The sequence below is a fragment of the Rhinichthys klamathensis genome, unplaced genomic scaffold (assembly GCF_029890125.1).
Source record: "Rhinichthys klamathensis goyatoka isolate OS25496 unplaced genomic scaffold, OSU_Roscu_1.1 h1tg000042l_1, whole genome shotgun sequence".
NCBI classification, from domain to species: Eukaryota; Metazoa; Chordata; class Actinopteri; order Cypriniformes; family Leuciscidae; genus Rhinichthys; species Rhinichthys klamathensis.
This window is the reverse complement of record NW_026606589.1, coordinates 4,745,992-4,758,911: the sequence shown is the minus strand read 5'-3', so window position 1 is coordinate 4,758,911 and position 12,920 is coordinate 4,745,992. Positions and strand designations below refer to the sequence as shown.

General features: G+C 39.9%; 1 protein-coding gene across 1 annotated transcript; it reads right to left on the bottom strand.

Moving 5' to 3' along the window:
* Nucleotides 1-22: 22 nt before the first annotated feature.
* On the bottom strand, nucleotides 23-7,222 carry LOC130082238 (mucin-2-like). Its single transcript, XM_056247006.1, has 5 exons — nucleotides 5,492-7,222; nucleotides 4,689-4,769; nucleotides 3,135-3,215; nucleotides 1,581-1,661; nucleotides 23-107 (listed from the first exon to the last, which is right to left on the bottom strand). Exons 1-5 carry the CDS (start codon nucleotides 7,138-7,140, stop codon nucleotides 23-25), a joined length of 1,977 nt encoding a protein of 658 aa, XP_056102981.1. The 5' UTR covers nucleotides 7,141-7,222.
* Nucleotides 7,223-12,920: the final 5,698 nt, after the last annotated feature.

Here is a 12,920-nt window from a genome sequence, read left to right as displayed (position 1 = left end):
TGTTGAGGTAGTTGATATGCTGTTACTTGTGTAAGAAATAAAGCTTGTTGATGTTATTGTCGATGGTGTAGTAGTTAGGCCAGGTGAAAACAATGTTGAAGGTGTACCTGAAGAGATTTTTATTGGAGATGTGGATATGATTTTACCAGTAGATGAACTCTGGACTTTTGGTGTGGTAAATTGTTGTGTCAACCTGCTTGTGGAAGACACTGAAGGTATTGAAGAAAACATTGTTGACGTTGTTACAGAAGTTGTTGATTTGCTTGTACTTTTTGAGGAAATAAGATTTGTTGGTGTCTTAGTTGGTGGTGTAGGCATGCTAGTTGAAAAGGTTGGTGAAGGTGTAGCAGTAGAAATTGTTGTTGATGGATCTGTAAATATGCCTATAACAGTGGAGGAACTTTGGCCCGTTGATGTCGTACTTGGTGGTATATGTATGCTTGTTGATGATATTGTTGTAGCAGCTGTAGTTAATGAATTTGTTGTGATGTTGCCACAGTTTTCATCACAACACAGTGCTCTAATCTCATAGTCATAACATTGCTGTACAAGGCCTTGGTGTTTGTTCAAGCATACTAGTCCATCGTTCGTATTGCATATCACAACCTGGCCAAGCTGGGAAAGAGGAACTCCAGGATAACGTTTTGCACGGCATTGTACTTCCTTCAGTGCTGAGCAGATGGTAGCAGAGGTGTCATATATTCTTTCAATAGATACTATTTCACCACCATCAAGACCTGTTGTTGGGCCACCAAAGTCGTTCCAATCTGACCAATGACAATTACATCCAGGATTAAGAGTAAGGATGCTTGTTTTCATTGTTGTGGATGTTGGAGCAGTCATTGATGGAGTTGTAGATGTTTGTAATGTTGGAGTTGAAGACATATTTGTAATATTAGAGGAATTCTGGAAGGAAGATTTTTCAGTCAGTGGTGTAGTCCTGCCCGTTGAAAATGTTGGAGAATGTGTAGACATTGTTGTTGGAGTTGTGGGTATACTTTTACCAGTGGGGGAACTCTGGACTGTTGTTGATGTAACTTGTTTTGTAAACCTGCTTGTTGAAGATTTTGAAGGTCTAGCAGAATATATTGTTGAAGTTGTGGCTGTACTTGTTGACATGATTTTACTTGTGGAGGAAATGAGGCTTAATGGTGTCATTGTTGGTTGTGCAGGCATATTGGTTGAAAAAGTTGGTGAAGGTGTACCAGCAGAAATTGTTGTTGACGTATTTGTGGATATGCTTGTAACGGTGGGGGAACTATGCACTGTTAATGTTGTAGTTGGTGTTGTACGCATGCTTGTGGATGACATCCTTGTAGCTGTTGTAGATACGGATTGTGTTGTCATGCTTGTAGTATTGGAGGAATTCTGGATTGTTGGTGTTTTAGTCAGTGGTGCAGTCATGCCAGTTGAAAACAATTGGAAAGGCGCACCAGTAGAAATTACTTTTGGAGTTGTGAAAATGCTTTTACCAGTGGGGGAACTCTGGACTGTTGATGTTGTAACTTGTGTAAACCTGTTTGATACAGAAATGGACGGTGTAGGAGAAAACTTTGTTGAGGTAGTTGATATGCTTTTACTTGTGTAAGAAATAAAGCTTGTTGATGTTGTTGTCGGTGGTGTAGTAGTTACACCAGGTGAAAACAATGTCGAAGGTGTACCTGTAGAGATTTTTATTGGAGTTGTGGATATGGTTTTACCAGTAGGGGAACTCTGGACTTTTGGTGTGGTAAATTGTTGTGTCAACCTGCTTGTGGAAGACACTGAAGGTATTGAAGAAAACATTGTTGACGTTGTTACAGAAGTTGTTGATTTGCTTGTACTTTTTGAGGAAATAAGATTTGTTGGTGTCTTAGTTGGTGGTGTAGGCATGCTAGTTGAAAAGGTTGGTGAAGGTGTAGCAGTAGAAATTGTTGTTGATGGATCTGTAAATATGCCTATAACGGTGGAGGAACTTTGGCCTGTTGATGTCGTACTTGGTGGTATATGTATGCTTGTTGATGATATTGTTGTAGCAGCTGTAGTTAAGGAATTTGTTGTGATGTTGCCACAGTTTTCATCACAACACAATGCTCTAATCTCATAGTCATAACATTGCTGTACAAGGCCTTGGTGTTTGTTCAAGCAAACTAGTCCATCGTTCGTATTGCATTTCACAACCTGTCCAAGCTGTGAAAGAGGAACTCCAGGATAACGTTTTGCACGGCATTGTACTTCCTTCAGTGCTGAGCAGATGGTAGCAGAGGTGTCATATATTCTTTCAATAGATACTATTTCACCACCATCAAGACCTGTTGTTGGGCCACCAAAGTCGTTCCAATCTGACCAATGACAATTACATCCAGGATTAAGAGTAAGGATGCTTGTTTTCATTGTTGTGGATGTTGGAGCAGTCATTGATGGAGTTGTAGATGTTTGTAATGTTGGAGTTGAAGACATATTTGTAATATTAGAGGAATTCTGGAAGGAAGATTTTTCAGTCAGTGGTGTAGTCCTGCCCGTTGAAAATGTTGGAGAATGTGTAGACATTGTTGTTGGAGTTGTGGGTATACTTTTACCAGTGGGGGAACTCTGGACTGTTGTTGATGTAACTTGTTTTGTAAACCTGCTTGTTGAAGATATTGAAGGTCTAGCAGAATATATTGTTGAAGTTGTGGCTGTACTTGTTGACATGATTTTACTTGTGGAGGAAATGAGGCTTAATGGTGTGATTGTTGGTTGTGCAGGCATATTGGTTGAAAAAGTTGGTGAAGGTGTACCAGCAGAAATTGTTGTTGACGTATTTGTGGATATGCTTGTAACGGTGGGGGAACTATGCACTGTTGATGTTGTAGTTGGTGTTGTACGCATGCTTGTTGATGACATCCTTGTAGCTGTTGTAGATAAGGATTGTGTTGTCATGCTTGTAGTATTGGAGGAATTCTGGATTGTTGGTGTTTTAGTCAGTGGTGCAGTCATGCCAGTTGAAAACAACTGGAAAGGCGCACCAGTAGAAATTACTGTTGGAGTTGTGAAAATGCTTTTACCAGTGGGGGAACTCTGGACTATTGGTGTTGTAACTTGTGTAAACCTGTTTGTTACAGAAATGGACGGTGTAGGAGAAAACTTTGTTGAAGTAGTTGATATGCTGTTACTTGTGTAAGAAATAAAGCTTGTTGATGTTATTGTCGATGGTGTAGTAGTTAGGCCAGGTGAAAACAATGTTGAAGGTGTACCTGAAGAGATTTTTATTGGAGATGTGGATATGGTTTTACCAGTAGATGAACTCTGGACTTTTGGTGTGGTAAATTGTTGTGTCAACCTGCTTGTGGAAGACACTGAAGGTATTGAAGAAAACATTGTTGACGTTGTTACAGAAGTTGTTGATTTGCTTGTACTTTTTGAGGAAATAAGATTTGTTGGTGTCTTAGTTGGTGGTGTAGGCATGCTAGTTGAAAAGGTTGGTGAAGGTGTAGCAGTAGAAATTGTTGTTGATGGATCTGTAAATATGCCTATAACAGTGGAGGAACTTTGGCCCGTTGATGTCGTACTTGGTGGTATATGTATGCTTGTTGATGATATTGTTGTAGCAGCTGTAGTTAAGGAATTTGTTGTGATGTTGCCACAGTTTTCATCACAACACAGTGCTCTAATCTCATAGTCATAACATTGCTGTACAAGGCCTTGGTGTTTGTTCAAGCATACTAGTCCATCGTTCGTATTGCAAATCACAACCTGGCCAAGCTGGGAAAGAGGAACTCCAGGATAACGTTTTGCACGGCATTGTACTTCCTTCAGTGCTGAGCAGATGGTAGCAGAGGTGTCATATATTCTTTCAATAGATACTATTTCACCACCATCAAGACCTGTTGTTGGGCCACCAAAGTCGTTCCAATCTGACCAATGACAATTACATCCAGGATTAAGAGTAAGGGTGATTGTATTCATTGTTGTGGGTGTTGGAGCAGTCGTTGATGGAGTTGTAGATGTTTGTAATGTTGGAGTTGAAGACATATTTGTAATATTAGAGGAATTCTGGACTGAAGATTTTTCAGTCAGTGGTGTAGTCCAGCCAGTTGAAAATGTTGGAGAATGTGTTGACATTGTTGTTGGAGTTGTGGGTATACTTTTACCAGTGGGGGAACTCTGGACTGCTGTTGTTGTAACTTGATTTGTAAACCTGCTTGTTGAAGATATTGAAGGTCTAGCAAAAAATTTTGTTGAAGTTGTGACTGTACTTGTTGACATGATTTTACTTGTGGAGGAAATGAGGCTTAATTGTGTCATTGTTGGTTGTGCAGGCATATTGGTTGAAAAGGTTGGTGAAGGTGTACCAGCAGAAAAAGTTGTTGACGTATTTGTGGATATGCTTGTAACGGTGGGGGAACTATGCACTGTTGATGTTGTAGTTGGTGTTGTACGCATGCTTGTTGATGACATCCTTGTAGCTGTTGTAGATAAGGATTGTGTTGTCATGCTTGTAGTATTGGAGGAATTCTGGATTGTTGGTGTTTTAGTCAGTGGTGCAGTCATGCCAGTTGAAAACAATTGGAAAGGCGCACCAGTAGAAATTACTGTTGGAGTTGTGAAAATGCTTTTACCAGTGGGGGAACTCTGGACTATTGGTGTTGTAACTTGTGTAAACCTGTTTGTTACAGAAATGGACGGTGTAGGAGAAAACTTTGTTGAAGTAGTTGATATGCTGTTACTTGTGTAAGAAATAAAGCTTGTTGATGTTATTGTCGATGGTGTAGTAGTTACGCCAGGTAAAAACAATGTTGAAGGTGTACCTGAAGAGATTTTTATTGGAGATGTGGATATGGTTTTACCAGTAGAGGAACTCTGGACTTTTGGTGTGGTAAATTGTTGTGTCAACCTGCTTGTGGAAGACACTGAAGGTATTGAAGAAAACATTGTTGACGATGTTAAAGAAGTTGTTGATTTGCTTGTACTTTTTGAGGAAATAAGATTTGTTGGTGTCTTAGTTGGTGGTGTAGGCATGCTAGTTGAAAAGGTTGGTGTAGGTGTAGCAGTAGAAATTGTTGTTGATGGATCTGTAAATATGCCTATAACGGTGGAGGAACTTTGGCCTGTTGATGTCGTTAAGGAATTTGTTGTGATGTTGCCACAGTTTTCATCACAACACAATGCTCTAATCTCATAGTCATAACATTGCTGTACAAGGCCTTGGTGTTTGTTCAAGCAAACTAGTCCATCGTTCGTATTGCATTTCACAACCTGTCCAAGCTGTGAAAGAGGAACTCCAGGATAACGTTTTGCACGGCATTGTACTTCCTTCAGTGCTGAGCAGATGGTAGCAGAGGTGTCATATATTCTTTCAATAGATACTATTTTACCACCATCAAGACCTGTTGTTGGGCCACCAAAGTCGTTCCAATCTGACCAATGACAATTACATCCAGGATTAAGAGTAAGGATGCTTGTTTTCATTGTTGTGGATGTTGGAGCAGTCATTGATGGGGTTGTAGATGTTTGTAATGTTGGAGGTGACGACATATTTGTAATATCAGAGGAATTCTGGAAGGAAGATTTTTCAGTCAGTGGTGTAGTCCTGCCCGTTGAAAATGTTGGAGAATGTGTAGACATTGTTGTTGGAGTTGTGGGTATACTTTTACCAGTGGGGGAACTCTGGACTGTTGTTGATGTAACTTGTTTTGTAAACCTGCTTGTTGAAGATATTGAAGGTCTAGCAGAATATATTGTTGAAGTTGTGGCTGTACTTGTTGACATGATTTTACTTGTGGAGGAAATGAGGCTTAATTGTGTCATTGTTGGTTGTGCAGGCATATTGGTTGAAAAAGTTGGTGAAGGCGTACCAGCAGAAATTGTTGTTGACGTATTTGTGGATATGCTTGTAACGGTGGGGGAACTACGTACTGTTGATGTTGTAGTTGGTGTTGTACGCATGCTTGTTGATGACATCCTTGTAGCTGTTGTAGATAAGGATTGTGTTGTCATGCTTGTAGTATTGGAAGAATTCTGGATTGTTGGTGTTTTAGTCAGTGGTGCAGTCATGCCAGTTGAAAACAATTGGAAAGGCGCACCAGTAGAAATTACTGTTGGAGTTGTGAAAATGCTTTTACCAGTGGGGGAACTCTGGACTGTTGGTGTTGTAACTTGTGTAAACCTGTTTGTTACAGGAATGGACGGTGTAGCAGAAAACTTTGTTGAAGTAGTTGATATGCTTTTACTTGTGTAAGAAATAAAGCTTGTTGATGTTGTTGCCGGTGGTGTAGTAGTTATGCCAGGTGAAAACAATGTTGAATGTGTACCTGTAGAGATTCTTATTGGAGTTGTGGATATGGTTTTACCAGTAGGGGAACTCTGGACTTTTGGTGTGGTAAATTGTTGTGTCAACCTGCTTGTGGAAGACACTGAAGGTATTGAAGAAAACATTGTTGACGTTGTTACAGAAGTTATTGATTTGCTTGTACTTTTTGAGGAAATAAGATTTGTTGGTGTCTTAGTTGGTGGTGTAGGCATGCTAGTTGAAAAAGTTGATGAAGGTGTAGCAGTAGAAATTGTTGTTGATGGATCTGTAAATATGCCTATAACAGTGGAGGAACTTTGGCCCGTTGATGTCGTACTTGGTGGTATATGTATGCTTGTTGATGATATTGTTGTAGCAGCTGTAGTTAAGGAATTTGTTGTGATGTTGCCACAGTTTTCATCACAACACAATGTTCTAATCTCATAGTCATAACATTGCTGTACAAGGCCTTGGTGTTTGTTCAAGCAAACTAGTCCATCGTTCGTATTGCATTTCACAACCTGTCCAAGCTGTGAAAGAGGAACTCCAGGATAACGTTTTGCACGGCATTGTACTTCCTTCAGTGCTGAGCAGATGGTAGCAGAGGTGTCATATATTCTTTCAATAGATACTATTTCACCACCATCAAGACCTGTTGTTGGGCCACCAAAGTCGTTCCAATCTGACCAATGACAATTACATCCAGTGTTAAGTGTAAGGGTGCTTGTTTTCATTGTTGTGTATGTTGGAGAAGTCGTTGATGGAGTTGTAGATGTTTGTAATATTGGAGTTGAAGACATAGTTGTAATATTAGAGGAATTCTGGACTGAAGATTTTTCAGTCAGTGGTGTAGTCCTGCCAGTTGAAAATGTTGGAGAATGTGTTGACATTGTTGTTGGAGTTGTGGGTATACTTTTACCAGTGGGGGAACTCTGGACTGCTGTTGTTGTAACTTGATTTGTAAACCTGCTTGTTGAAGATATTGAAGGTCTAGCAAAAAATTTTGTTGAAGTTGTGACTGTACTTGTTGACATGATTTTACTTGTGGAGGAAATGAGGCTTAATGGTGTCATTGTTGGTTGTGCAGGCATATTGGTTGAAAAAGTTGGTGAAGGTGTACCAGCAGAAAAAGTTGTTGACGTATTTGTGGATATGCTTGTAACGGTGGGGGAACTATGCACTGTTGATGTTGTAGTTGGTGTTGTACGCATGCTTGTTGTTGACATCCTTGTAGCTGTTGTAGATAAGGATTGTGTTGTCATGCTTGTAGTATTGGAGGAATTCTGGATTGTTGGTGTTTTAGTCAGTGGTGCAGTCATGCCAGTTGAAAACAATTGGAAAGGCGCACCAGTAGAAATTACTGTTGGAGTTATGAAAATGCTTTTACCAGTGGGGGAACTCTGGACTGTTGGTGTTGTAACTTGTGTAAACCTGTTTGTTACAGAAATGGACGGTGTAGCAGAAAACTTTGTTAAAGTAGTTGATATGCTTTTACTTGTGTAAGAAATAAAGCTTGTTGATGTTGTTGTCGGTGGTGTAGTAGTTACACTATGTGAAAACAATGTTGAAGGTGTACCTGTAGAGATTTTTATTGGAGTTGTGGATATGATTTTACCAGTAGGGGAACTCTGGACTTTTGGTGTGGTAAATTGTTGTGTCAACCTGCTTGTGGAAGACACTGAAGGTATTGAAGAAAACACTGTTGACGTTGTTACAGAAGTTGTTGATTTGCTTGTACTTTTTGAGGAAATAAGATTTGTTGGTGTCTTAGTTGGTGGTGTAGGCATGCTAGTTGAAAAAGTTGATGAAGGTGTAGCAGTAGAAATTGTTGTTGATGGATCTGTAAATATGCCTATAACAGTGGAGGAACTTTGGCCCGTTGATGTCGTACTTGGTGGTATATGTATGCTTGTTGATGATATTGTTTTAGTAGCTGTAGTTAAGGAATTTGTTGTGATGTTGCCACAGTTTTCATCACAACACAGTGCTCTAATCTCATAGTCATAACATTGCTGTACAAGCCCTTGGTGTTTGTTCATGCAAACTAGTCCATCTTTCGTATTGCATTTCACAACTTGTCCAAGCAGTGAAATAGGAACTCCAGGATAATTTTTTGCACGGCATTGTACTTCCTTTAATGCCAAGCAGATGATAGCGGAGGTTTTCGTTATTCTTTCAACAGATATTATTTCACCACCATCAAGACCTGTTGTTGGGCCACCAAAGTCTTTCCAATCTGACCAATGACAATTACATCCAGGGCTAAGAGTAGGGTTGCTTGTTTTCATTGTTGTGGATGTTGGAGAAGTCATTGATGGAGTTGTAGATGTTTGTAATGTTGGTGTTGAAGACATATTTGTAATATTAGAGAAATTCTGGACTGAAGATTTTTCAGTTAGTGGTGTAGTCCTGCCAGTTGAAAATGTTGGAGAAGCTGTAGACATTGTTGTTGGAGTTGTGGGTATGCTTTTACCAGTTGGGGAACTATGAACTGTTGGTGTTGTAACATTTAGTGTTAATCTACTTGTTGAAGAAGTTGAAAGTTTGGCGGAAATTATTGTGGAAGTTGTTGCTGCTCTAGTTGTTGATATACTTATGTTTGTGTAGGAAATTTGCCTTGTTGATGTCGTAGTTAGTGGTGTAGACATGCTGTTTGAAGAAGTTGGTGAAGGAGTACCAGCAGAAATAGTTGCTGATGAATCTGTTGATATGCCGTTAAAGGTGGAGGAAGTTTGGACCGCTGATGTATTTGGTGATACACGCATGCTTGTTGATGACATTGGTGAAGCAGCTGTACTTAAAGACTGTGTTGTGAGGTTCCCACAGTTTTCATCACAACACAGTGCTCTAATCTCATAGTCATAGCATTGCTGTGTAAGGCCTTGGTATTTGTTCAAGCAAATTAGTCCATCTTTCGTATTGCATTTTACAACCTGTCCAAGCTGTGAAAGAGGAACTCCAGGATAACTGTTTGCACGGCATTGTATGTCCTTTAGTACTGGGCAGATGCTGGGAGAGTTGTCATATATTCTTTCAATAGATACTATTTCACCACCTTCAAGGCCTTTTGTTGGGCCACCAAAGTTGTTCCAATCTGACCAATGGCAATTACACCCAGTGCTAAGAGTAGGGATGCTTGTTTTCAATGTTATGGATGTTGGAGAAGTCATTGATGGATGTGTAGATGTTTGTGTTGTTGGAGTTGTATTTGTAGACATGCTTGTAATACTGGAGAAATTCTGGACTGAAGATATTTCATTCAGTGATGTAGTCATGCCAGTTGTAAACGTTGGTGAAGGTGTAGACATTGTTGGAGTTGTGGGTATGCTTTTACCAGTAGGGGAACTGTGGACTGTTGGTTTAATACCATTTAGTGTGAATCTGCTTGTTGAAGAAAGTGAAGGTTTGGTAGAAATTTTTGTGGAAGTTGTTGCTGTAATTGTTGATATGCTTATGCTAGTGGTGGAAATATGGCTTCTTGATGTCGTAGTTATTGGTGTAGGCAGGCTGTTTAAAAAAGTTGAAGGTATAATAGGAGAAATTGTTGTTGATGAATCTGTTGATATTCCTTTAATGGTGGAGGAACTTTGGACCGCTGATGTATTTGGTGATACACGCATGCTTGTTGATGACATCGTTGTAGCAGCTGTATTTAAAGACTGTGTTGTGAGGTTCCCACAGTTTTCATCACAACACAATGCTCTAATCTCATAGTCATAGCATTGCTGTGCAAGGCCTTGGTGTTTGTTCAAGCAAACCAGTCCATCTTTCGTATTGCATTTCACAACTTGGCCAAGCTGTGTAATAGGAACTCCAGGATAACGTTTTGCACGGCATTGAACGTCCTTTAGTGTTGGGCAGATGCTAAGAGAGGTGTCAGTAATTATTTCAATAGGTACTATTTCACCACCTTCAAAACCTGTTGTTGGGCGACCAAATTCGTTCCAATCTGACCAATGACAATTACATCCAGGGCTAAGATTGGGGATGCTTGTTTTCAATGTTGTAGATGTTGCAGAAGTAATTGATGGAGTTGTAGATGTTTGTAATGTTGGAGTTGTAGACATATTTGTAATATTAGAGGAATTCTGGACTGAAGATTTTTCAGTCAGTGGTGTAGTCATAGCAGTTGAAAATGTTGGAGAAGCTGTAGACATTGTTGTTGGAGTGGTGGGTATGCTTTTACCAGTTGGGGAACTATGAACTGTTGGTGTTGTAACATTTAGCGTTAATCTACTTGTTGAAGAAATTGAAGGTTTGTTAGAAATTATTGTGGAAGTTGCTGCTGTAGTCGTTGATATGCTTACGTTTGTGGAGGAAATATTGCTTGTTGATGTCGTAGTTGGTGGTGTAGGCATACTGTTTGAGAATATTTTTAAAGGTGTACTGGCAGAAATTGCTGTTGAGGAGTCTGTTAGTATGTTTGTAACTGTGGAGGAACTTTGGACCGCTGATGTTTTACTTGGTGGTAGATGTATGCTTGTTGATGACATCATTGTAGCAGCTGAACTTAAGGACTGTGTTGTGCTGTTACCACAGTTTTCATCACAACACAATGCTCTAATCTCATAGTTATAGCATTGCTGTGCAAGGCCTTGGTGTTTGTTCAAGCAAACTAGTCCATCTTTCATATTGCATTTTACAACCTGGCCAAGCTGTGTAATAGGAACTCCAGGATAACGTTTTGCACGGCATTGAACGTCCTTTAGTGCTGTGCAGAGGCTAAGAGAGGTGTCAGTTATTCTTTCAATCGGTACTATTTCACCACCTTCAAAACCTGTTGTTGGGCCACCAAAGTCCTTCCAATCTGTCCAATGACAATTACATCTAGGACTAAGAGTAGGAATGCTTGTTTTCAATGTTGTGGGTGTTGGAGAAGTCATTGATGGAGTTGTAGATGTTTGTGTTGTAGACATGCTTGTAATACTGGAGGAATTCTGGACTGAAGATGTTTCATTCAATGATGTAGTCATGCCAGTTGAAAACGTCGGTGAAGGTGTAGACAATGTTCTTGGAGATGTGGGTATTCTTTTGCCAGTAGGGGAACTCTGGACTGTAGGTGTTGTAACATTTAGTATAAATCTGCTTGTTAAAGAAATTGAAGGTTTGGCAGAAATTAATGTGGAAGTTTTTGCTGTAGTTGTTGATATGCTTATGCTTGTGGTGGAAATATGGCTTTTTGATGTCGTAGTTAGTGGTGTAGGCAAGCTATTTAAAAAAGTTGAAGGTGTACTAGCAGAAATTGTTGCTAATGAATCTGTTGATATTCCTTTAATGGTGGAGGAACTCTGGACCGCTGATGTGTTTGGGGATACACGCATGCTTGTTGATGACATCGTTACAGCAGCTGTACTTAAGGACTGTGTTGTGAGGTTCCCACAGTTTTCATCACAACACAATGCTCTAATCTCATAGTCATAGCATTGCTGTGCGAGTCCTTGGTGTTTGTTTAAGCAAACTAGTCCATCGTTCGTATTGCATTTCACAACCTGGCCAAGCTGTGTAAGAGGAACTCCAGGATAACGTTTTGCACGACATTGTACGTCCCTTAGTGCAGGGCAGATGTTAAGAGAGGTGTCAGTTATTCTTTCAATAGATACTATTTCACCACCGTCAATACCTATTGTTGGGCCACCAAAGTCGTTCCAAACTGACCAATTGCAATTACATCCAGGGCCAAGAGTAGGGTTGCTTGTTTTCAATGTTGTGGATGTTGGAGAAGTCATTGATGGAGTTGTAGATGTTTGTAATGTTGGAGTTGTAGACATATTTGTAATATTAGAGGAATTCTGGACTGAAGATTTTTCAGTCGGCAGTGTAGTCATGCCAGTTGAAAATGTTGGAGAAGCTGTAGACATTGTTGGAGTTGTGGGTATGCGTTTACCAGTAGGGGAACTATGAACTGTTGGTGTTGTAACACTTAATGTTAATCTGCTTGTTGAAGAAATTGAAGGTTTGGAAGAAAGTATTGTGGAAGTTGCTGCTGTAGTTGTTGATATGCTTATGCTTGTGGTGGAAATATGGCTTTTTGATGTCGTAGTTAGTGGTGTAGAAATGCTGTTTAAAAAAGTTGAAGGTGTACTAGCAGAAATTGTTGTTAATGAATCTGTTGATATTCCTTTAATGGTGGAGGAACTCTGGACCGCTGATGTATTTGGTGATACACGCATGCTTGTTGATGACATCGTTACAACAGCTGTACTTAAGGACTGTGTTGTGAGGTTCCCACAGTTTTCATCACAACACAATGCTCTAATCTCATAGTCATAGCATTGCTGTGCAAGTCCTTGGTGTTTGTTTAAGTAAACTAGTCCATCTTTCGTATTGCATTTCACAACCTGGCCAAGCTGTGTAAGAGGAACTCCAGGATAACGTTTTGCACGACATTGTACGTCCCTTAGTGCTGGGCAGATGCTAAGAGAGGTGTCAGTTATTATTTCAATAGATACTATTTCACCACCGTCAATACCTATTGTTGGGCCACCAAAGTCGTTCCAAACTGACCAATTGCAATTACATCCAGGGCTAAGAGTAGGGTTGCTTGTTTTCAATGTTGTGGATGTTGGAGAAGTCATTGATGGAGTTGTAGATGTTTGTAATGTTGGAGTTGTAGACATATTTGTAATATTAGAGGAATTCTGGACTGAAGATTTTTCAGTCGGCAGTGTAG